At 35.0% G+C, this 24,429-nt stretch overlaps 1 protein-coding gene across 1 annotated transcript in view; it reads right to left on the reverse strand.

Annotated features, from left to right (window-relative positions):
• Nucleotides 1-16,353, reverse strand: part of Smp_145220 (hypothetical protein) — a gene marked incomplete at both ends in the record, with an annotated part of 32,830 nt that extends 16,477 nt beyond the window's left edge. Inside the window, 6 exons of the mRNA XM_018789900.1 lie at nucleotides 764-1,019; nucleotides 5,976-6,171; nucleotides 9,364-9,619; nucleotides 11,186-11,399; nucleotides 13,925-14,371; nucleotides 16,212-16,353. Of these exons, the coding sequence (XP_018655296.1) occupies nucleotides 764-1,019; nucleotides 5,976-6,171; nucleotides 9,364-9,619; nucleotides 11,186-11,399; nucleotides 13,925-14,371; nucleotides 16,212-16,353 (1,511 nt within the window). The remainder of the gene's footprint in view (nucleotides 1-763; nucleotides 1,020-5,975; nucleotides 6,172-9,363; nucleotides 9,620-11,185; nucleotides 11,400-13,924; nucleotides 14,372-16,211) is intronic.
• Nucleotides 16,354-24,429: the final 8,076 nt, after the last annotated feature.

Consider the following 24,429-nt stretch of genomic DNA (forward strand, 5'->3'; position numbering starts at 1 on the left):
TGAATTCGGTGTTCATCTTGTTGTGTAAGCGAGGTATGGCAACTTGGAGCGATGCATAAATGTACCTGGTCCTACGTTGTAGCTGACTGACTGACTGAGTACATCATATAATCTTTCTTTAAAATAAGCTAAAAATCAGACAAATCACATTTTATGATTATTATGAGTAGGTGATAAAATAATATGCATTTTGAATGTAATAACAGAAGGTCTGCTTATCTGAAAAGACATATTTGTGGTTCATACGGATGATTTTATCAACATGAATACTTTTATTGGTAAATACTGGCATATAATAAGGTTCCTATAATCAGTTCTCGATTTTCCACTTCCATGTATGCAACTCAATATTTCTACAAAAACCCACTGGATTTTATTGATGGAGGACGTTTTGGGTTATCAAATATTTTAACAGGGTCTTATAAGAAAAGCGTAGAAAGGACATTTGAAACTAATCTTAACCACGGTGGCAAAACCAATATCATACCAAAGCAGGCATTCACGATTTTACCATAAGTCGAGCTCATGACATTCACTTCATGTATCGAGGATGGTTCTGTTAGATTGGTCATCCATCACTCACATATACATGTCTTCGAATCCACACAATTCACTCTATAGTGCAACTGTCATTCATATGATATCAAACTTAACGATTACATTAGTGCACCTTATTTTGAATAGCTTGACTCTAGCAGCAAAATGTTACAATATCAAGAGCATTAACCCTTAAATTATTAAAATGCAATAAACGTTTGTTTACCTTGAACTACAAATCTGCAAGCGTTTTCGAGATTTCATGTCATAAACTCTCAAGTGACAATCAACCCCACCAGTTACAAATCGTTTACCATCATATGAACATGAACACGATAATATCTGATTCATCATATTTTCTGCATTTGTCCTTAGAGGAGCATCAGATGGATTACTGATTCTTTCTTCTGTAATTGTTGCCAAGAGACGTGATGATTTCATTGCTCCTGTGTAATGCCATAAACGTGCATGACCAGAAACATCTTTTTGAGTTAGTAGATAAGAAAAAAACAGAATAATCAGGATAAATTCTCATCCTAAAAATAACTCATCTTGCATAAACTACGCATCATCTTTGTAATGCGTTGGCTAAAACAGCAGCAGAGTCCGTAGGGAGACTATTTTCACTATAACTGACTCAAATTTCAGCATACTGTATCGCTGATTGTCCGACTTATATTTACAATAGCATAGTGATTAAAAATCTGGAAGTTTGTATGAGGTAGACTTAAACAGCTGATTTGCCGAGGTGTCGTTATTGATACAACAAAGGGGAATATGAGAATTTATCTGAATGTAAATAAGGTATTATCAAGTGACTGCAGTTCATAGAAACTTAACTGGTGGCAAAATGATGCCGTTTAATAAGCGCTCAAACCAACCACTAAAATAAAACATTTGAATAAGTACTATGAGAGGTCAGGCTGCTAAGCGTTAGAGATTTCGGATAGATCTACTCGCTAATTAGATTGTTTAGAAAGGGCTGGTAAACAGAATCAATTACTCAGTCCACGAATAAACTGATTATTAACCCAATAGTTATAAGAATAATTTCGAAATATCTGCTTTGTTCCTAAGATATAATATTCAGGGTACATTTACGTGACTAATCCATTCATTAACAATTTTTAGTTTTCGCTACAAACGTAAATATAGTTTCACCATGAAATTTCTTTCAAATGTACACTAGATTTGAGAAATTATACGAAACGATTTACATGAACACTAATACAACAAATGAATTTATAAAGAGAATTTTCAGGACATACACACTGCTAGAATTAGGTGACAGTTATCTTGAATTCGGCCATTGAGTTCTGGGATGGGCTGTAAATCTGAACAAGGAAGAGTTTCACCATCTGCATTCAAAGTATAGAAATTATTTGTCTGTTTTTCACTCTCTTCAGTGGATAATAGCTAAAAGGCGTTAACCAACTTAAGATCAACCAAAAGTATCCGTACAACAATTGTGCCATTTGAAAGGCCAATAATCCAGTACTTATTGTCATTCGATATCCTCACTACCATGGCATTTACATTGCCGAAATCTCTAAATATTCTTTATAGCCTTAAATATATTTAAAATTACAACACATTCTGGTTAGTAATATTTTCCGAAAATTTCGCAATGTCCAAATTCTTATCAGAAGGTTTCAAAAATGTCATTAATCGATTGTCAGTTTTTGACATTATTCGTCATTTAAAAAGTTGTTGTTTATTTCATAGGCATAGCGTTATGTATTATAACAACTTTCATTGTTGAATAAGCCCTAAAAGATTTCAGTACCACTCAAAAATTGATAAGTATAAAAATGACCTGAAGTAAAATTTAAGCTCATTGTTGTTAAATACTAGACTACATATTATGGCATATCAAGTCAGGGAATAACATAATAATAATCTAATTGGTGATATAGGATTACATTAGTTCACGGTATCCGTTCAGTGACTTTTTTATAATTTTTGGTTGTACGACTACGTCTAAAAGGATAGTTGAAATTTGCTGTTATCGTGCGGGAACCTGAAAGAAGTAGTCTCAATTATAAACGACGGGAATGGGGTGAAACAGCTTCCCTAGTCGCTTCAGTACCACAAAGTCAGGAATAAATGTCAAGCGATATTCAAAGGGATTAACTTAGGGTGATAAAACAGTTTGTTTGATACTAAGTTCTACAGTCTATAAATTATTGACACATCTTTTGATGCTCATACGTGTTCTACGCATCAGAGCTGCTATTGTTCTCGGCTGACTTCATTGTTTAGTCGATGAAAGTGACTAGGTGGAACTCACTCTTAGTTCCAGATATCTACTCTGAGTAATTCTCGCCAGTGACAACGAAATAAATAAGTTGAATTTGAGTATATTCATGAAGAGACTATTTCATGCAGACGGACGGCAAAAGATAGATACAGAGTAAAGGGATATTACTAGTCTACTCTATTTAACTGGGCATAGGTCACATTGCATATAGAAACACTCAGTTTGTGACCACCTAGCAAACGGTTAAACTGTCAATTAGACTACAAATAAAAGTAGATAAGAAGTATGCAGCTAACACATAGATTGGACAGACTGAAGTCGAAAAATACTAGTTTTTAAATATTTTATAGTAACATGAAGAAGCGTCTCATCATGATTCGTTTTTTCTTCTTAATGCGGGGCGACCAAGTATAAACTCTTTGGAAGAAGAAGAGTGAGTCAGAACATGTATCGTAATTATGGTGTCCGCACAACTCAAGAATCTTGGTAACTGATTTACAGGACAAATGCTTAGTATCACTACTTGATTCCAGTATCTATCTCAGGATCGATCAATCAATAAAAAGAGATGTGGCCGTGCTGTAGCCACATTTGTAAACGTTAACTGATGTCGACCTACTTTTGCTTGTTTCAAGTTTTCAAATGACTTTATCGACTGTCTTACTTTAAGATACCGTCCATTTAACGAATATCTTTAATAGGTCATTCTCAACTAATCTCGTACCGAAAATGCTGAGAACGATAAAAATAGTTTCTATACCTAGAGAAGTACCCAGTGATAAAAATGTGAAGTTAAGACCCATAGCACTGACTTCACCTTTCCTCAAAACAGTGGAAAAATTATTGATGTTCCCACTTCAACTTGCCATAAAAGTGCACAGTGATTCGTATGAGTTTGCTTACAAATGTGAAAGAATCACCTTAGATGACGTAGCTGCTCTGCATTACAATATAGTGTTCGGCTTGGAAAAGGGTAAGTAGTTCGATGAGCTTTTCTGGACTATACTACTGCCTTTGATCCTATCCCAAAACACATCTAGAGAGTCGGATCTACTCTGCTATTCCTGAATGTTTACAATAATGCCATGATCTTGGAGTCATTCGAAAACGAGGTCCAGATGCCCGAGATGAGGTTCTCTTTCCGGACGTGCGATTGAGCAATCATCTTCGTAGAATAATATGTATCCTCAAATAACAATATATTCGACGAGGCATGCCAGCCTACAGGCAAGATCAGTTTGTTACACATGCTAGAAGTTTTACTTTGATAAGTTACTCAATTAAGTTGACATGTTACAGAGCACATGGGTGATACAAACGGGGATAAATTCTAGTACATTAAAATATTATTGTTAGTAAGACCCTGATTTTCAATATGGGAGTTGGCATGCTTTGCAAGGCTTATGCTGCGACAAGTTATTGGATGTCGATAATGAATCGAATTACAGTTCAGGACAGTCAGTAGAAGACATCAACTTGAACGTGATAGTCTGTGCTTCTCAATGGTGACCCCAGATAAATTCCGGAGGTATAAGCACGGCGCAAGGCAAAGTCTTATATTCCATGTTTTCGGTGGTATACCACAAAGATGCTGAAAAATAGGGAGTGGCTATATACGCGTAGCTGTGTGAAATCATTTTGAGAGGGAGAGCTGACTCTCCTCACTATCGGCCGTACCAATGCATTCGTGGACACTGACGTAATAACTAAATAATTCAGGTAATATATAAGCACTTCAGAAAAAAAGGTGTACAACGTATAAGACAAGACGTGAGAATAACATCCGATAACCCCTCAAGATCAAAAGCCTTGACGAGACACTGTGATAGGGTATGAAAGATCTGTACATACAGAAAGAGAATTCGTAGGGCTATCTTCAAAACACCGTCTATAAAACTCGGTATGCAGAATAACTTACATTTATGGATGGCCTATAAACAGCAAGCTAAATCTGATATACACTTCTCTCGTAGTGTTCACTAAAAGTTACTAACACTATAGGCCAAGTATGTATTGGGAGATTTTACTAACTTGCATAATATGCTTGGACCCACTAAAGTTACCATTTAATTTTTTAATAATGTAGAACAAGACATTTTATTATGGAGCTTAGTTCTCAATGGAGGATTAACACCATAAAAATTTAGTTGAAACAACTTATAAAAAATGTACAAATTTTTGAGAACGTTAATTCCCAAATAGTGATTTTCTCCAAAATTTTTCGACCATACAATAAATTGGATTAAACAAGAAAGTAAATAATTGGTCTACTGATAAAAATTTTACAAATCTACTGAATCGGTCACTCTAAACCTTTTGTGAGCATTCATGGTCTAATTGACGTCTGTTACAGAACCAAACTCGAACTGATTCTCTATCACAGCCAATCCTTGATGCTAATTCAGTGAAATCAGTACCTGAAAATGGATAATAGAGTAAAACAAGTGGAAATTCACTGGCGTTATGACAACAAATAAATGAAAATCACAGTGAATAACATTCTTATAAAAGACTACATTCTTATTTAAAAGTCAAAATAGGACATAGGAAAGTTCCCAGCTATCATAGAAGACTTGCAGACTATAGTATGCTGCAGAACCTTACAACACTGAGATAATTTGAGTAAAAGATTTTAGTAAGATGTCACTGTATTAGAAAGGAAAATGAAATTAAATATAAAGTCCACGATGACAATTTGTTGAAGTATATAACTTTGGTTTGTTCAACTTTGTAAAAGTTCATTTACAAAATATAGTCGAATTACACACTAAAGCAACATAGAAATAATAGAAAAACGACCAAAAATGAAATAATGAACAAAGTAGATAATTCTGCATACATAAACTATTTTGTCAAAATCAAATCTCATCCATTAGAAAACTTAGTGTGAAGGAAAATGCACAAAGTTAACAATGTGAATTACTTTAGATTACTCTTTTCTTTTACGCATGAAGATGCGCGAAAAATTCTATGATTTAAAATTTCCCGTCAACCTTAGGGTTGAAAGAATAAGCCAAAGTAGCTTATAAAGAAATGCCGATAGTTTGATACTATCTGAATTTTGTACTGACGTCGTCTTGAAAGACAATAAAAACTTCACGACTACAAACAACCTAACACAGAGAATGCAGTTTCAACAAATTCACCAGAAAGAAAAATATATATGACGTATACATACCTTTCGGTCGAGTATTTGTAGAATAAAATTCCGTTAATATTGATAAAGCTTTTGGGGAAAAATAAGTACGGCGACGCCGACATCTTTTTTGTTGTGGATCTGGTAATTTACAACTGAATTCAGATATATCAGAAGTTATCTCTGAAAGTGAAGAGTGATCTGTGGGACAATTAGCTGCATTATCATTGTCTTTGGTCTGGGACAAAAATAAAAAGAAAGTTTAAGAGCCTGTAATTAAATATTCGGTAGCATTAAGAGTAAAACACTTATTATCATTTTATTCAAATAATGAACCGATCCAAGTTAGACCATCTGTGAAAACCTGGACAAACCGGATGGCTGTTTCGTCCTAGTATGAAAATCCCCGCAAGTGAGTACCTACGACCCCGTACCTAGGAATCGCGAGTGAACATTTAACATATATACCACTGAGCCAGCATCCGACGGTGTTAATGTCCAACTTAAAATGTCAGTTCTCACAAAAAATGTCTTCCGTCATACTGGATAAGGAGTTGCTGTCAATTGAAATTATCGATTGTCTTTACGCTTAGATCTATTTCAACACTCATCTGCCAATAAATTTTTACTCTTAGGATCAGTAATTCAATTTCAAACTGAAATGCACAGGAAAGCTACAAAAAAGAACAAAAGTTTGTAACCACAACGTATAGTTTAGTGTTCAGTTATTGAGGATAACACTAGTGAATACGGTGCACCACATACAAAATATAATCGGAAGTCATATCCATTAATCTATGTAGTACTTACAAATCCTGAGTCAGTACTTGTATGCAAAAAATTCGGATGAACCCAGATAACTGATCTATAACATCCCTAATTACCTTAACAAAACAATGTGATATTCAGGTGTTCACTTCTCCTAAATAAAATCTAAATGTTAATTAATAATAATTGTAGAAATTTTAAAACCACACTTAGTAAAATAATACGCAAACTTATCAAAGCAGTTTTATAATTTCACAAAAATGAATTGCTGACAATTAATTTGACTCCATTAAAAACAGAAATGATAAGCACAAATCGACTAAAACGTCAATACTTAGAAATAGAAGATGTCCACATAAAATCTAAGTTTTAGGATTGGATATCACAATCTCTTTAGTTAAGTTAGATGACATATCAGTATTTAAACAAATTTTTAGTCTAAACCTTTAAACAATGTAACTTGCTAATCAAGTGTGAGTTTATACACTCAGCTTGGAATCAAACAATTTACGTGAGGATCAGAGATACTAGCAGTAATGTAGTAGATGAAGCCAGGTCTAAGCTTGAATTCGACCATTGCAAGTAATGTTCCATAACTACTGACATTTCTATCCAATGCTTTATTCCGTGTACATAAGTATTCGCTAGCCAGGGCTTAGTTGGAAATTAAACACGTTATTCGCTAACTCTCAAAAGAAATAAATGATAGAGTTTTCTGTCTACATCGACATATGATCTGTCTGAATCCAAGCTCAAACAGTTGATATACAAAAGCTGCCACTGATTAATTTGAATTTCTGTTTGTCTATTCTTTTTATACGATTTACGCTGTGTTACAATCAGTTTACTTGTGATTATGCTGTTATGATAAAACATTTGAAATCAATTCTATTCGTGCAATATTTTTTTACAAGGTTAATGTCTACATTAACCCTGAGGTATACTATGTACACAATCAGATACATTTAATCCAATTTTAAGTGGACTGGATTATCCTGTCGTTGATGTTTTGACTGAAATTCGATCGGTCTTGGTTGATATATATGTATGCTGTGAGGATTGCTTTGATGCAGTCATTATGACACAAGTTAGCATAGGATAAGAAGAATGTGCTTAGCAGTGAAATCCGAGGCGTACGTTCCATCCCATTCAGGACTCGTCAGCCGTATGTTGCACAAGTGAGTGACTATCCTGAATCAGTAGCTAAGTGGACAGAGCAATAGCTTCTGAAGTGAACTGTACTGGGTTTGCGTTCCGGAGTGAACATAAACTCTGGGATGCAAGTACATCCAGCTGACGAGCGCCAAATAAGAGGAAACGCGCATCCTGGATCCCACTCCTAGCCACATTCCTTCTATTCTATACAGATATACTTAAGATATATTTAAGTGTTTTCTTAGTTTCCTTAGAGCTGTCATTAAATTATGTTATGAGGCACTCTATGTAATAATGAAACTGAGAACGAGACTTTTCAATTAGATAAACGAAGTATCTATAATGTAATACACGCACTTACCGGAAATGAGCTTAATGATAGTTCAATGGCTTAATGTAGGAAGAAGTAGCTTTTTTGTTAAACTAACTATTAGGGATTTCTCCTATCGGAAGAAATCATGGTGTGTGTGTTGCTGTCAACTGATGACTTACTTTGCTTTATAAGTCTAGCTAGCGATATCCTGTAACAAGATATCACACATCCATATCATTACCAAACGTCAGCTCAAAATTCAAAAAACACTAAAACTTTAATCTGTAGGATTGAATTTTCTTAGAGTGACTGAATAAGTTACAAATAAAATAATCTGCTCGTAGATGGGGTAAAATTAATTAGCTACATTCAAATATTACGGTAGTGGTTAAGATGTATGGACTAAAATAGTTGAGTTGTTTCAAATCCTATGGTGTGTAAAGTTATTTATTTTATCAAGACAATCTCCGAAAATAAATACGCTGGGAAAATGCACGTGTATTCTCAATTTAAAGTATCAATTAATAGATAGACCAGAACCAATCATACTTAATGACCACGTTAGCAAGTCGTCTAGATGTTAGAAGTTGTAAAATTCCATTGTCATTAGTTTTATAAATTAAACTAGTTTTCTATTGTTACCTGTACACTGCACTAACGTCTTTTAGAATAAGCATTTTGAGAGTGGTTGATATTTTTTCACTATCTAGAAATGAAAAGGATTATTTGTAAGAAAAACTAAGAAATTTATTGATAAATGTCCTAGTCTCTCATTATTTCACATACAAGATGAAAACACTTCTACTAAAGTATGTTCACATACATTTTCGTGAGCACATCGAAACAATTTTAGTAGGAATTATAGTAAGCTATAGTCTTAAGCAAAATCAATGAATTAACTGCTATCTCTCTACCTATCTCATGATAGTTTGATTTTATTTCCACAAGATCAGTGATATGGAGTTACTTCGATTTAAATAGGAATAGTATTAACCCTAAGATTACAATAAGCTACGAAACGAGTAAAGAAAATGTTTAGGAATAATTTTCGGACTAATGGATGTTCTAGGTAACAAGAAAGACTGATTTCCTGCGCACTTTTTGTAATTTTTTTCGTATGTATACAAAAATGCAAATAAACATGCAACAATTAAAAGATATCACAATGGTGAATAAATAAAAAAAGACAATTACCTGTTTATTTACAAGAGCTAAAACAGGTGAAGTTGAAGAAGAGGAGGATGAAGAATTATAAATGGTACGTCCTAAGCGAGCCAATGTAGTTAAACGGGAGTTGCCTACAGCACGTACAGGAATCGAACGATGAAAGACGGGCAATTTTTCAATGGTGATTTGACCACAATGATTTTGTTCAGCATGTGAAATCCAACGTTTTAGATAGGGCAAAAGCCGATAAGCAGATCTAACAGTGACATTTAACTTCTCAAACCTGATAAAAAAATTACCAGTAAAAGTTATTAAGACATAAATCCTCATAAAAGTATGTTTGATTTTATTTAATTGTGAGTGTACTCGAAGAAGTTAATTATTTTCAACAGTATACAACTTGAATTAAAACAGCGATCTTTATGTCGTGTGACTGATGTAACTTATGTACCATTTCTTGGTTTATGAATTTCACTTTGAATCACACTAGTTATGTGACGACTAGTGATACTACTTGACTGCCTAAACAGCGGTAGATGGAGTAGGATTCGAACCTAAAACCAACTGATCGAATGATAAGTGATTTGACTACTAGATCATCTCTCTACATGTTGCATTACTGCATTCAATACAAGTCAATGTATTAAGACTATCAGATAACTGACTATTTATGTGGTTGAGTGAATGAATGAAGTTAATCCATACTCAAGAAAACACTGATATATAGAGATAATTCTTTTTTCAACAAACTTATTTTTATGATTGCACATTAGTTGACAAATATTCAAAAGTATGGAGAAAAAATCCACAAACATTCGGTTAGGGGCCAATGGTAATTAGATAAGAGGAAGAAATCTAATAGTATGAAATAAAAATGTGATTAATATACAAAAAAGTGCATTACGATAAAACCATAATGACGTTGTTAAAAAATTATTGACAATCTTCTTCAGAGCTAGAGTATTACAGTGAATATAGAAGTTGTGCATATTTCTTTAGGACAAATAACATTCCCTTGAAGTCTTGAGTTGGTAACATCTCAGTCATGCAAAAATATGCTATTCTTATTCCTTTTAAGTTGTTTTGTAGAACCTCGATTGGAAATTTGATACCTATCTTCAGAGGAATAAGTAACCCAAGTTGACGAAGAGGTCTAACAAAATGATATAGTCTTTGTTATACACGTTGGATGGCGTTTAAGAGTGTTATGGCTGATGCGAAAACAGTGATAAATGCGAACTAATGTGGCTGCATGTGCTAAATTGTCTTTCATAAGTTAGCAAATAAGTTTCCGATGGTAAAATGCAATCCAATGATCTATGGTGTTGAACATATATTGACGTGTTTAAATAGAGAATATACTCAGTAGTGTCCACTAAGAAATCAAGATTTTGAATACCAAAGAAACAATGAAAGTATTTATGTTCAGCTTGTGAAAAAGATGGTCCATTAAATGGATGGAAAATAACATAGACATGAAGACACAATGAGATCCTAATAACTATTTTTGCTTAAAGATAATACAAACAAACAATATCAATAAAACAAAGAGTAGTGAAAATAAAAAAGTGATAAAGCTGTCAGCAAGAAAATCGCGCAAAATATAACAAAATAGCAGATTAAGACGGAACGAGGTGTAGAATAACAAAAGTACCAATAAAACTAGTCTCAGGCATAAAAGATTAGATACATTTCCATATTTTTTATAACACCTACAGTCTCAACAACTGTTAAAAAACACAACATTAAATCCGGAATAAAATATGAGCAAGTTGTATAGGAATAGAATAAAAACAACTAGACGTTAATATTTTTTCGGAATATTTTCATTCTCAAAAAACAATCTCACCTTGACAGAAGAGTTTGACTACATAAGGCTTTATCGTTAAAATGTTTTGAAATTTCCATACCTAGTTGAACTTGTGAAAGACCTAAACGTAGACGAAACTCTCGCAAGTGTCTAACAAAATGTTCCAGTTCAGTTAAATTATGTCCTTGAATGATGATTTCTTGATTCTCCGATGACGTCATACGACTCTTCATTTTGTGCAGGAGTTCACAAACTACAAAAAGACAGATCCCACGAGGTATAAAAATGAGATATCTAAATGAATATTTGTCACGATGCACATGTAGGTTGAAAAGATTATACAAATGTTAGGATTAAGTAAATTGTTAGCCTGTCCAGTTTTATGTTGGTTGAGTTTCTTCCTAACAGTGATTTTATTGCGGTTTTTCCTTTTATAGGAATGTACAAAAATGTCATACTGAATAACTTGAGTTATCTGTCAACTTTTCCAGTAGTTGATTTACAGAACAGAATTTCTGGAATCTGTTGTCAAACAAGTCTAACCAAGAAGTGACCACAACCACAATTTTATGCTGATGTACAATTAGCAAACATAGTAACAGAAGTCGTGAGCATTACTGTAAACTTGACCTCCTATCAATAGGAAAGAATAATATCAACTGTAAAAGTAATAATATTTTAGTAACGCTCCTGATCCAATAGACAGAAAATTACAGTTCAGTCATTTTAATTACAGATCATAGACTACGCAGCTAAGTGATAAATAACACCTTTTCATAGAGGAAAAAATATTATATGTAAAACTTATGTTGAAAAATTATCTGTGACTAAAATTGGAGTAATTCCAGCGTTCTACCCAGCAAGCTTGTCGGCACCTCAGGACATGTCATCTTATATATTAAAAAAATAGTATAAACGAAAACTTTAGGTCGTCCAAGTGCGTGTAGAATGAGAAAAGTTAAACAAATAGTTTTGATAATAAACTTGAAGAATAATTTCTCTGTCGGAAACAAGGTACGAATATTATAAACAGGATGGATAATAATAGTAAGGTCTAGTTATTTGTTAATTTAGCAGTTACCAAAGCGTAGCTGATTCTATACTGTCTTTTCTGTTTAGGCCCATATAATGTTATAACGGAACGAGTACTGAAAAATTCAGAACTTTGGGAACTATTTTCTGCAATATTATTGTTTTAAACCACTCAATAATTGGACCTTATATTTCATATATTATACGCTTCCATCTGATTCACTAACCATCATCTAACGTTTTATTTAATCCTAGATTATTGCTAATCAGTCATTTAGTTTTCCCGGTCCACAGCCACTTTTGGTTTGTTTGTGTATAGTTATGGTCTTTTATTTTATGGTGTGACCTAGTCGGCGTTGTTATTTGTATAAACCAATAAGTGTTTGAGATCACCATTGGACTAGATCGTAGAAATATAACGATAGAGGCTTGGCTGCGAACTTCTTTTTTGGACCCCAGACTGGGATAGAGGTGTGTGTATGTGTAGGCGGACCAATAGGAGAGAAGCTCACGTTAGCTCAAGGTTGATTGTGTCGGTAAGGTCGCTGGTCTACAGACAAATTATCAGGCGTGGAGTAGGAAAGCTATAATTACAATTCTAATTGGCAAACTTAGCTGGTGAAACCAAATAACGAAGATGGGCTAATCAGAACAGCCTGAAGAGGTAAGATTGAATACAATTAGCTATGCTTTGGTAACTGATAAGTTAACAAATAACTGATATTCAAAACAATTAGTCACTTTAATAAATTTCGATAATGCAATGAAAAGGCGAAGTTTATAAGAACTATGTGGTATATTTGCGCAATACATTTCGATCAATCTGATCACACATATGCCCTTAGTAGTGGCCAGAGACTTCGTTTATTCACTAAAAATTCTAATTCTTAATGACATGAAAGCGCACACAAATGCACAGTCATTGCTTTTCATATTGTGAAGATTTTTCCAATCTGATGATTCTTATAATCTTACTATATAAAAATTAACATCTAAATATGATTGGATAAGCTCTCAATATAGACTTATTTTTAAACTGGATAAATTGTATTATAATTATGATGATTAATCTGAAGATGTCCAGACAAGCTTGCTATGTGAAATGTTAAAACGACTTAAATTTCAACCACTGAGATTATTTTAAATAAAATCTTTACATATAATATCTTCTATGTGCTCGGTTCACAACTTTTGTGAAACATTACGTTCAAACAATTGACGACTATCCATATGAAATTATAAAGCAGTTTTAAAGAGTTAAAACGACTGAAATCTATATATTTTTGTAAAGATTTCACTATCGCTACCTGGAATTGGACATATTGCAGGATCCTTGCAACATGCAAACTTTATTCATTTAGTCGAAAATGTGGGAGTGCTTTGAGTAGTTTGTATCGTGATCACTATGCTTCATTACAGTTACGAGTTGGATTGGATTAAAAACTCATCATAAATTATCGTGTAAGCAAGAAAATGGACTTAATTAATAACCATAGAAACGAAATAAACTTATTTTTTTAAAGTTAGCTATTAAGATTGAATCAATGTTTCTAAGGCACTGATATCTTCATCAATATCGGTTACTTAACAGAATTTACTAGCAACTGCCAAAGAATGAAACTTGAAAGCTAGGTAATGAAACAAATCAATTTTTAAGGTAATAACCGACCGAACAAAACATGGAACTAAATAAAAAAAACAAACCCATAACAAACAGTTTTGTATGAAAGAGATAACGTTAGTTACCAATTTGTCCTAAAAATTTTGATCGTGAAATGCGAGACGAAGAATTTTTACTTTTATTCACATTAACTGAACTGTTTTCACATTGTGGATGGGGAATGGTAGAATTAGCTGGATTTTCTAAATCTGGTACGTTCAAAGATGATGAGCTAGCTGGTGTCTGTTGTAAACATGTTTGAACATGACAAACATTTGTGCAATCTATAGCTGAAGACTGTATATCTGTCTCAATACGTCCAAATTTACTAGGAAAGTTTAAATCCAATACATTTGAACAATCATTTACTGAAAGTTGTGATATCACATTTTCTTGAGCTGAGAGACTTTTATCCAAAGATAGATTTGTTGGTAAATCGGATGAATCATGTGGAAATTTGATATGTGGAAGTTTTTTAAGTATGTAACTTCCATTGGAATGTTCAACGAAGAAGTTTGCCAAAATTAAATGACCTACGTGGTTAAAATTGTTATATAGTAAGAAATAATTGAATGCAGATTCGATGGAATCGGTCAAATAATATGTATTTATTGAATTTATGGCCCTAAAACAAAACATTTGTTTGAGCGAGTTCATCATTGAAAACCATAAAGTTGTGTTAATATAAAATAATATGAAGAATAATTTTGTTTGTTAGGACACATGCGAATAATAAGTGGAATTCCTAGAGTGTAGTCCGTATTAGATATTATATCTTCAGAGGAAAACTTTGGGTTATGATTGAAGTGTATTCAAAGAAAACACATATGGAACTCATGGATGACCAACAGTAGAAGTTTGATTCATTTTTACTTTATAGAAAGCAGGATAGAAAAGGAACATCAGCACACTAGAGCTAGTTTTGTAGGAAATCGCTACTCTCTATGGTTTATAGAAAGAAATATAAAGCGATTCAGGGGTTATCAGGACAATATATAAATCTCGATGGCATGAATGAAAAAGTTAATTCGTATGGTTAGGTTACCATGAAAAATATTCTACACAGCTCCGCTGGGAATATCTTACACGACATGTTTACTAGTGGATATATTCATAAAAGACAGACTATCAAAACTGATTCGATGTGCATATATTTGTTTATCTGCTCTTATGAAGCTAGGTACATAAAGACAGTACCACATAGATGATAGGATCGTTTCTTCCTACCAAATTCTAGAGGAAAAACATATTGGTACTCTACAGAAATCACAAAAAGAAGCAGTCACTATTACTGTTCAAGGAGTTGTCGTGTTGTATCCACCAGAAGAAAATCAACCTTTTGAGCAGTACAAATAACCCAACCAAGAACTATTACAGACTTTCCAAAGAAAAACATTCAAACTATGAAATCGACAAAATCATTTGACAAATATGCTACAGTGAGTGTACTATTAATGTGGAGTAAAACAATTGTTGTGCTGAGCCTTAAAAAGTGTATTTGATAGTTATTGGAGTAAAATTTGACTGAAAGTTACCAAATCTTAAAAGCTTAAGTGTATTTGGTAGGAGTCTAAAAACCCATTACACTTATGGATATATTACAGTAACGTAATTGAACATCATGATCACAGCTACGTTAGTACAACCGTCTTTAACCAACAAGCCGAACGCATCATGGATGTTTATACACCCTGTATGTTTCAGATTTCACGTTAATAACAAATTGGCCCTAGACGCTCAGTCTGAAACGTACTTTGCAACATAAAAATATAAGAATGACAAGAATCTGTGGCTGAAAAGGAGTCATTAGTCTAAACACATCTTGGTAATAAGATGTTGCTCCATTACTTTCGCAAACTGTTGTTTAAATTTTCTGAGTGTCTTTGGTTCCATTTTCATGAATTAAAATAAAGTTAACCTATAAGGAGGGGGTACAGTTTACTTACAAAGATACTGGTACACAAGCTTACTCTATAATGAACATTGATAAATACATTAATAGCAATTATTATTTGATGGAAGTTTGAATTGAAATCATAACAGAATACTATACACGAAAATTTAAAATCCCAAGTTGATTGTTCTTTAACAATTCTATATGGCTATATTTTTATTTAGCGACTATGATATTCAGTCAAACAATATGTACATAGGAAACTATTGTCCTTACATATCTATGCCCTTATCAGTTTGTAGAACACTCAGATCTATCTTCACTTAATCGTGGTCAAATAGTCAATTATGAGGCTTATAGTATAGTAGGGGGCAAAGTAACATCAATTTCTGCTGCATTCTATTTAATAAGGTTCTATCACCACACATCTAACTAAAACATCCATTTAATGAAGGTTAAAATAGGCTGCAAACACCTACCTATTTCAGATATATAAAAGAGAATATCATTAGTCCCAGGAAAAGAAATAACTTCTGAGGATAGGAAAACGCAATTATAGGTTGTATTTGAGCCAGTTTCTTCGAAAGAAGTGTCATTCACACTTGAAAGATCCAAAGCCATAACTTTACGAAATGCACTTTTAACGTATACCGACAAAGAGTACTTATATACCTGCAAAGAAGCAAGCATTAAATTAAACTGTGAACATAGGTAGCAAAATTTTTGAAAAAATATAGGGGCCTATAGTCGCCGCAGAGACGTAATGAGTGTGTCTTGACACGTTCAGACGGATGTGAAGTCCTTTAATGAGTATGAACAACCAAAACCTAGACCAAACGTAATAGGAAGTGTTGTTGTATAGCATGAGACATTTAGATTCAAATATTTATCAACTCACAGTTTCACTAGCTAAAAACAGCAGCGATTAAAGTACTAAAAGTAATGAGATGACTGGAAGGTATAACAAACTGATATAGTGCCACTGGAAGAAGAATAACGAAACACTGAAGTACAGACACTGATAGAACCTACAAATGGTATAAATTAATGACTTCTGGTTATGAAAGTATCAGAAGTTTTACACTTAGCTTGGTGATTTGAAGACGAGCAGGTGAGTACTGGGCAGTTAATGTTCAGTCCTGTTCTTAATTTTGGTTTTATTCTGTCGCTATAGTGTGTCTACATAAGTTGACCGCAGATTTGTACCGCATTGATTATGAATGACTTACAAGTCATTAAAAATAAAATTCCCAATCATATTTTATTTAAAACTGTTATTTTTATCTACTGCAGTACGTACCACATCATACCACAGGAAACCAGAAGGCAATGAGACAGGCAAGTACGCCAACTGACAAGATTACAAAGAAGCTACAGGCAAGGGACAAACGAAACACATTCAGCCGTCTCCCTTTTTATGTAATTTCACTACTGTTACAAAGGTGCAAGAGGAAAGATCTATTAACGTTGATAGGTATTTACTCAGTGGTTGTAGTATCTGATCTTTCGTCCAAAAGTAAACAGTCTGGGGATAATAAAAACAGAACAGAACCATCATGAACCGATGTCCAGTTAGACCGTTTGAGACATCTCAAGTTTGGAGCTTAAAGTCCCACTCACAAATGTGACCGTCAGTTTTAAGTCCACCATAGAGGTATGTCTAGGAGAATATGTGCAAGAATAAAGGCAAGAACAACAGATAAAGTGCCCTAATGAGACAGAAATTACAGAATCCAAATAAAGATTTATGAAATAAAAGTGAACTGTGGGAAAATACAGGCAACGTTAGCCAAAATAATTGATGTTAATTGGAGGACTTTTCCATTAAAAGTTACCTTTCTCATCTACATTGGGGGAAATAGTGAGACATTTCGCCTAAGTGTTTCCCATAAGGCAAAAAGTCTGTAAATTTACATCCTAGTGACCGTCGAATTCTCTACCCTTAACTTACATCCATAACACATTGTCTACTTTTCGCATGAGTTTACACCAACTCCAAGTATCGCCCAGACTTTTAATTATTATCCTACAGGTGCCCTAACATCGAAATTCACATTATCCCTTATGAGTTGAGAAGACCCTAGGAAACTTTTAGACGGAACAACACAAGGTTTCAAACGTGATATCAGAGATAAATTTAACAGGCTTTATTAGAGAAAAGATAATTTCAGGTTATAACCTTTTGTTTTTCATTTCCTAGGCAAGACAGTAAATTTTATGCAACATTACTGTGAGTTCAACTTCATTTTATAATCTATGATCACTAAGTAATTTGGATTGAACTTCCTTATAACTGTATTTGTTTGTCACAATTCAGAATAAAATCGATTGGAGTACTGTTTAACAAAGCCCTGAACGTATTGTCTACTATGCTTCTTTTAGAAAATTAACTTTGCAATGTACGACTTTATCACTTTCATCTGCTATATTAAAACTGTTCATAAACTGATACGTTCTTTTTCAGACGCCAAAGGATGACAATAGAACATTTCAGTTAGTACGAAGACGTATCACTGTCATTGGAATTTTGATGTCTAAGTTACTTTTGTTAAATATTAATGATCAAAATAAATTTCGTGTTCAGAGTCAACTAGCATTTGCATTAATATCCACTTTCATGAGAAAGTAAAGTTTTAGGGATATCCAGGCGGCAAATGAAATGCATATCGTAAGTGTAGGTGATACTTGGAGTAAATTCGTGCAACGAATAGATAATTGGTGTGAATTTAGGTGAACAGTAGACAATTTGTTATAAATGTAAGCTAAAAGTAGAGAACTTAGAGTGTATTTAGGCGAAAAGCAAACAAATCTGAGAACTACCAACCCATAAGCTTAAACTTAGTTATTAGAATTTTAGAAGAATTATTTGGGAATCACTCAAGTATCTAAACGAAAACTGGATTCCTTCTAAAGAGTGGCATGGCTTTAGAACAAGTCAATCATGTCTCAAAAACTTATTAGTAGCTTGTGGACGTTGGTGAGCTCTCAAAGATCACATGTTGCCCATAGATGTAGCCTATATTAACTTCAGTAAGGCCTTTGACAAAGTTCCTCACATCCGGCTGTTATTTAAGTTACGTATATTGAGATTGGAGTCAATTTATTATTATGGACAAAGGACTTCCTGGTTGGGCGTCAATAAAGAGTACGGATGAACTCCAAGTTGTCTAGCTTGGAAATTGTGCTTAGCGAAGTGCCTCAAGGTACAGTTTTGAGGTCAGCGTTTATTGATTTATTTGAACACGTAAATATTGGTACAAAAGGGCACCGAATATGCGCCACATAAGTCACTTGATTTGTGTGTGGGCTGTGATACTGCCCAGGTGCCCAAACCGAAGCAGGGTGGGCAGTGCTGTTTCTCCTGCACGTAAATGACTTTCCCGGTCTCCTATCATCATCGGTTTAGTTATATGGTGACGATGTTAAGATATGGAGGGCGATAAAAAAAGGAAATGCGATGGTTAAGAGCTTCAAAGTAACCTGGAGAAATTACCTGAGTGGTCTAGAATTTGGTAACTGTCGATAAACGCTTCGAAGTGCATTATGATGCATATTGGTCACCAAGGTACAGATACATACACGGTGAATAACATTGAGCTACCTCTTGTCCAGACACACAATGACTTTGTAGTTATCGTTAAACAGGACCTGGAGACAACTGCACACCACCGTGAGATAGCCACCAAAGGTTTTAGAACCCTATGGTCAATACGTAAAACCTTCAGCCATGTAGATGCTAAAACGTTTTCGACTTTGTATACAATAATCATGCATCCTAAATTTGAGTACTACAGAGAAGAGGCTATCCCGTTTAAAAAAACGGAGTGGTTATACAGGGTTTAAAGAATCTCAAGAAGGCTAACTCGCGGGACGGCAAGGCTCGTGAATGATGGTAGACTGGCTAAAATAAACCTATTCCCATCGTCATATCGAACAACTAGAGGTGGCTTTATAACGGTTTTCAAATTAAATAGTGATAGATTAGCATCTGATGATCCCTCTTTTTTTCGTCTTTCACAACAGAGAATTTACTAGGACACTGTAAAAAGTTTACAAGCCCAGAACAAATTACTTGTCAGCTGATTATCGACTTCACTACCTCAACATGAGGTTGAAGGTACATCTATCAACGTTTTAGATAGAAAATTAGACCAACTGAGGGTTCATCGTTACCAGAACTAACAGGCAACCTAGCTTACTGTCATTTTCAAACTGAAGCTGCCATTAATTCAATCTCCCTATTTCGGAGAAATTTTAAGGAAGTTGCTATTGAAAATCTTGGGGAAACGGCGAAAATCCACAGGATTTACCCTAAGCATTAGAGAAAACTGCCAACTGTTATTGGACTTTGGAGAAAACCCCAAAATCGATAGATTGGGAATTTGTGAATTTACAAAATTTTTGCCTTATGAGAGACATGTAGGCGGGATGTCTCACTATTTTCCCAATGTGGGTGAGAAAGGTGACTTTCATTTGAAATGTCCTCCAATTAACGTCAATTATTTTGGCTAGTGTTGCCTGTATTTTCCCACAGTTCACTTTTATTTCACAAATCTTGTTTAGTTGGATCGAAAAATAGCTTTTTAATACATGATATAACTGAGGAGAAAACTTTTTTATATCATGGTTTACTTTTAAGTTAACTTAAAGTAAAGCTCCGAAGGTTTTGTAGGTGTTAAGAATGGCTAGACATTCGTTGACAAATAGGCAACCTTGAAAGTTTTGAAAACTGCTCACTGTTGCACGGGCTCGAATGACTGTTAATGAAACAGAGAAAAAATGACTTCAAGGTCTTCAGTAATAAGGATTGGAGGTCTATTGACCTATATAAATCCTTGCAGATTTGCTACACTGTGGAGGTCCAATCTCGTTTTGAATGTATCAACAGGTGCTGATGTTACGTGTTCTGGTAGAGAATTCCAGTAATTCACCACTCGGTGCGAGAAACGAAACTCGAGACGTAGACGATTTGATCTCGGTTTTTGGACTTTCTTCGAATGTCCTCTCAAATGATTAGTCTCAGACGGATGGAAAAGATAAGGCACATTTTAACTGGGGTCATCGTTCAGGATACGATAAGGCAATTTTAGATCCCCCCGTATTCTACGGTAAGATGACGGAAATAAGTTGAGATGTCTCGATCTGTCTTCATAAAATAGGCCAGATAGACCTTTTACCAATTTAGTCCCTCGGTGTCGGACTCGTTCCAGCATATCCGCCTCATATTTAAAACAAGGACTCGCTGCTTGAATCCCATATTCTAAATGTGGCCGCACGGAAGTGGGGTATAATAATCTAAACATTTCCTCATCCAAATACTGGAAAGATCTACGAATAGACCATAATATCCTATAGCCTTTCGCAGCAGCAGCCTTACAGTTGCTGGTTGTTTTGAGATCATTGCTTAGCATGACTGCTAAATCTTTATAGTTTTTTACCCTTTGGGTAGTAATACAAATCATCGTAATTATTTAGTTGCATCACTACACTCTTGTTAGGATTCATTTCTATAAATCACCCGTCCATCCATGTCACTAATGAGTTGAGATCATCATGTAATACTATTCTATATGAAATGCTGTATATGAGTCTCCAAATCTTTATGTCATCATCGAAGAGTAGGACGGATGACTTAGCTACAGTTGGTCATTCATTTACATACAGTAAAAAGAGAAGAGGACCGAGGATTGTGCCTTGGGGAACTCCACTTTTTACAGGTATTCAAGATGGAAGAGCTCCATTTACTCTTACCCTTTTTCTCCTTTTATGTAGAAAGTCACTTATCCAGCGTATGACCGTATAATGAATTCCGAAACTTTCCACTTTTAACTTAAGACCAGAATACGAGACTTTATCAAAGGCTTTACTCAGATCTATGAAAATCACATCTACGGGAATATTTCGATCTTTTGCCTCACCCCAATCTTCTCTTGCAATGAGATTTGTCAAACATGATGGGCCTTTCCGAAAACCATGTTGTTCCCTTGATAAAAGATCATATCCTTCCACGTAGTTTATAACAGCCATCCGAATAATTTTTTCCATCAGTTTTACAACCGTGCTAACTAAGTTAACGGGTCGAAAGTTACTAAATAAATCTCTACTCCCAGCCTTATACACCGAACTAATTATCGCGTCTTTCCAGTCTCTGGGCAATCTTGACTACCACAGGGACATATCAAACAGTATCGTTAAAGGTTCAGCAATTGCGTCTGATTGGGATTTCATAATCCTAGCATGAATATCATCAGGACCACTGGACTTATCAGGTTTGAGATGCTGAGGTAATTTTAGGACAGTATCTTTCTCAATAACTACAGGGTCCATCAACAAGCCACCACAATCACAATTAATCGTTGTTCGTTTCTCATTACTGATAGAAAACACTTTACTGAAATATTCCGATATAGCTTCAGCCTTTTCGACATCATTTGCTGCCAATATTAACGGATTTTCTTGTGCCAAAAGTGATGGGATTCCATCACTTCTCTGAGTTCGCCTCTTTATATATGAGAATAACTGTTTTGGACTATATTTACGATCCCTCACCAATGGTTTTTCATATGACCGTCTAATTTTACCCATTAACTCCTTACAAGTATTCCTAATCTTACAATGACTGGAACTGTACTGTTCTAAGCCAGTAGAGATGAACATATTTCAGTGCTTTATCCTACGTCTAAGAAGTTTTTTGACTTGTTTATTTGTCCATGATGGACTATTATTCGGTCTACGTGGTACCAAGAATGGTGTGAATGAGGACGTGACTGAACTAAACTTGCCTCTCAATATAGACCATACTTCAACTGATGAGCCAGTATCTACTGACCAATCTGTCTTAGCAACACACTTCTGAATGGCCGATATGTTAGCTCTCCATATGTTTGGGCAAGGCCTAACCTGATTGTATATCATGTCACTAGCTCTAAACGTGGGTGATAAAACAGCGTGATCGCTACTCATTAACGGGGGAAGAATATTTAGGTTGGCAATATCCTCAGTATCATGAGTGATTACCAAGTCCAACAGAGAACCTCGGTTTACATCAAAACGTTTAGGTTTGGATACATACTGTACTAATGCATGCTCCATTACTGTTACCAGGATCCTACTATCAAAGGAGTTTTTAGATCCTTTCGTGGTCATCTCAGTTCAACTAGTATCAGATGCATTGAAGTCTCCTAATATCAGACATCTGTTATTTGCACTCCACAGGCGAATGTGCTCCAAAATAAAGTCATCAGCCAAGCAGAGTGGGCTGCGACAGATGACACCGAGTACAAATGTACAACATCCGATAGTGAGCTCACAGATAATTACCTCGCGAATTTCACTATCATGGGATTCGCAAACGGAGGAGCGGATATTTATATTATTGGCCATGTATAAAAGGACGCCACCTCCTTTCCTGCATCTACGTCTCCCGCTTCTTAAGCAGTGGTATCCGGATAATTCTGGGGTAATATCGAAGTCATGGACTAACCAAGTTTCCGTCACAGCTACAACGAGTGACCTTAATTTGTCTACTAATGCTCTCAGTTAGTGGAATTTGTGTCTTAGACTACGAGCGTTGACATACAAAACTCCTAAGGAGAAAGACTTATCTACACAGGCCCTGGTAGCATCAGCTTCCAAGACCTGACCATTCGAAAACCCATGGATGACGGACGCAGACTAATCGATTTCACCACGTAGACTGGCTCAAGTGATAACACCGTTACTGTGCACTTCTCTAGTATGTTCTTCCTGTCAAATTATTTAAGTTTGGAACCATCCTATTATTTATGTTCAATCAGAAATCAATTTCAGTTTCCGTTTAGAAATATGATCTGTGTTAGTCCTGGCAATGATGGTTTTGCAGTCGGTAAAATTTTTCTTCTGAAATAATCGACCGATAGAGCTTCAATGACGTGTTGAGGTAATGAATTCCACTCGTTGACGATTCGATGAGGAACACGATAGTCAGCTGACGGGCAATTTGTTTCGGGATTGCAAACTTTTCTACAGTGTCCCCATGAATTATCAGAAGAGGGTTTTGTGGAGTTTTTTGCAATTTTATGGTTGAGATCATGGGTCAATCGAAGCTAGACCACCATGGAAAACTTGGAAGCACTGGACGGCCATTTTGTCCTATTGTGGAACTCCTCGTAAATCACCTGTTTTGGGGTACAAGAAGAACGAGGGTACAAATTTAATACTAAGTATTTGAAAAACTGTTATCAAGTCACTTCTATTCTTTCGATATGACAATGTGAATAGGATTATTTTTGCTATTCGGGCATCATACGGAACTTCGCTATTCCGGAAATCAGTTTAGTTGCTGTTCTCTGGACCTTTTCCAAGTGCTCATTGTCTTTTTAGGCAGGGCCTAGCTGGTTGTACGCAGTACTCGAGTTTAGGAGGCACGAATACTGTATACGGAGTTGAAAACGTTTTAGCGCCTACATGGCCAAGAAATGCAGCCACGTAACAACACTGGACTTTTGTGCATTGGATTTCAACCACAATGTGCCGTTTTCACACAGGCTTGATTGCCACAATATTCTCGTATCACTCGAATATGCTTCAGTATCCACACTGGTGGTTTACTTATGTTAGGGAGGCATGATAGCGTTCTTGATTATGAAGTGGTCTGACCTGCAATGTACCCTGCGAAACTAAATGGCGAGTGTGATAATTAGAAGTTTTCGAATTATA

The sequence above is a fragment of the Schistosoma mansoni genome, chromosome W (assembly GCF_000237925.1).
Source record: "Schistosoma mansoni strain Puerto Rico chromosome W, complete genome".
NCBI lineage: Eukaryota > Metazoa > Platyhelminthes > Trematoda > Strigeidida > Schistosomatidae > Schistosoma > Schistosoma mansoni.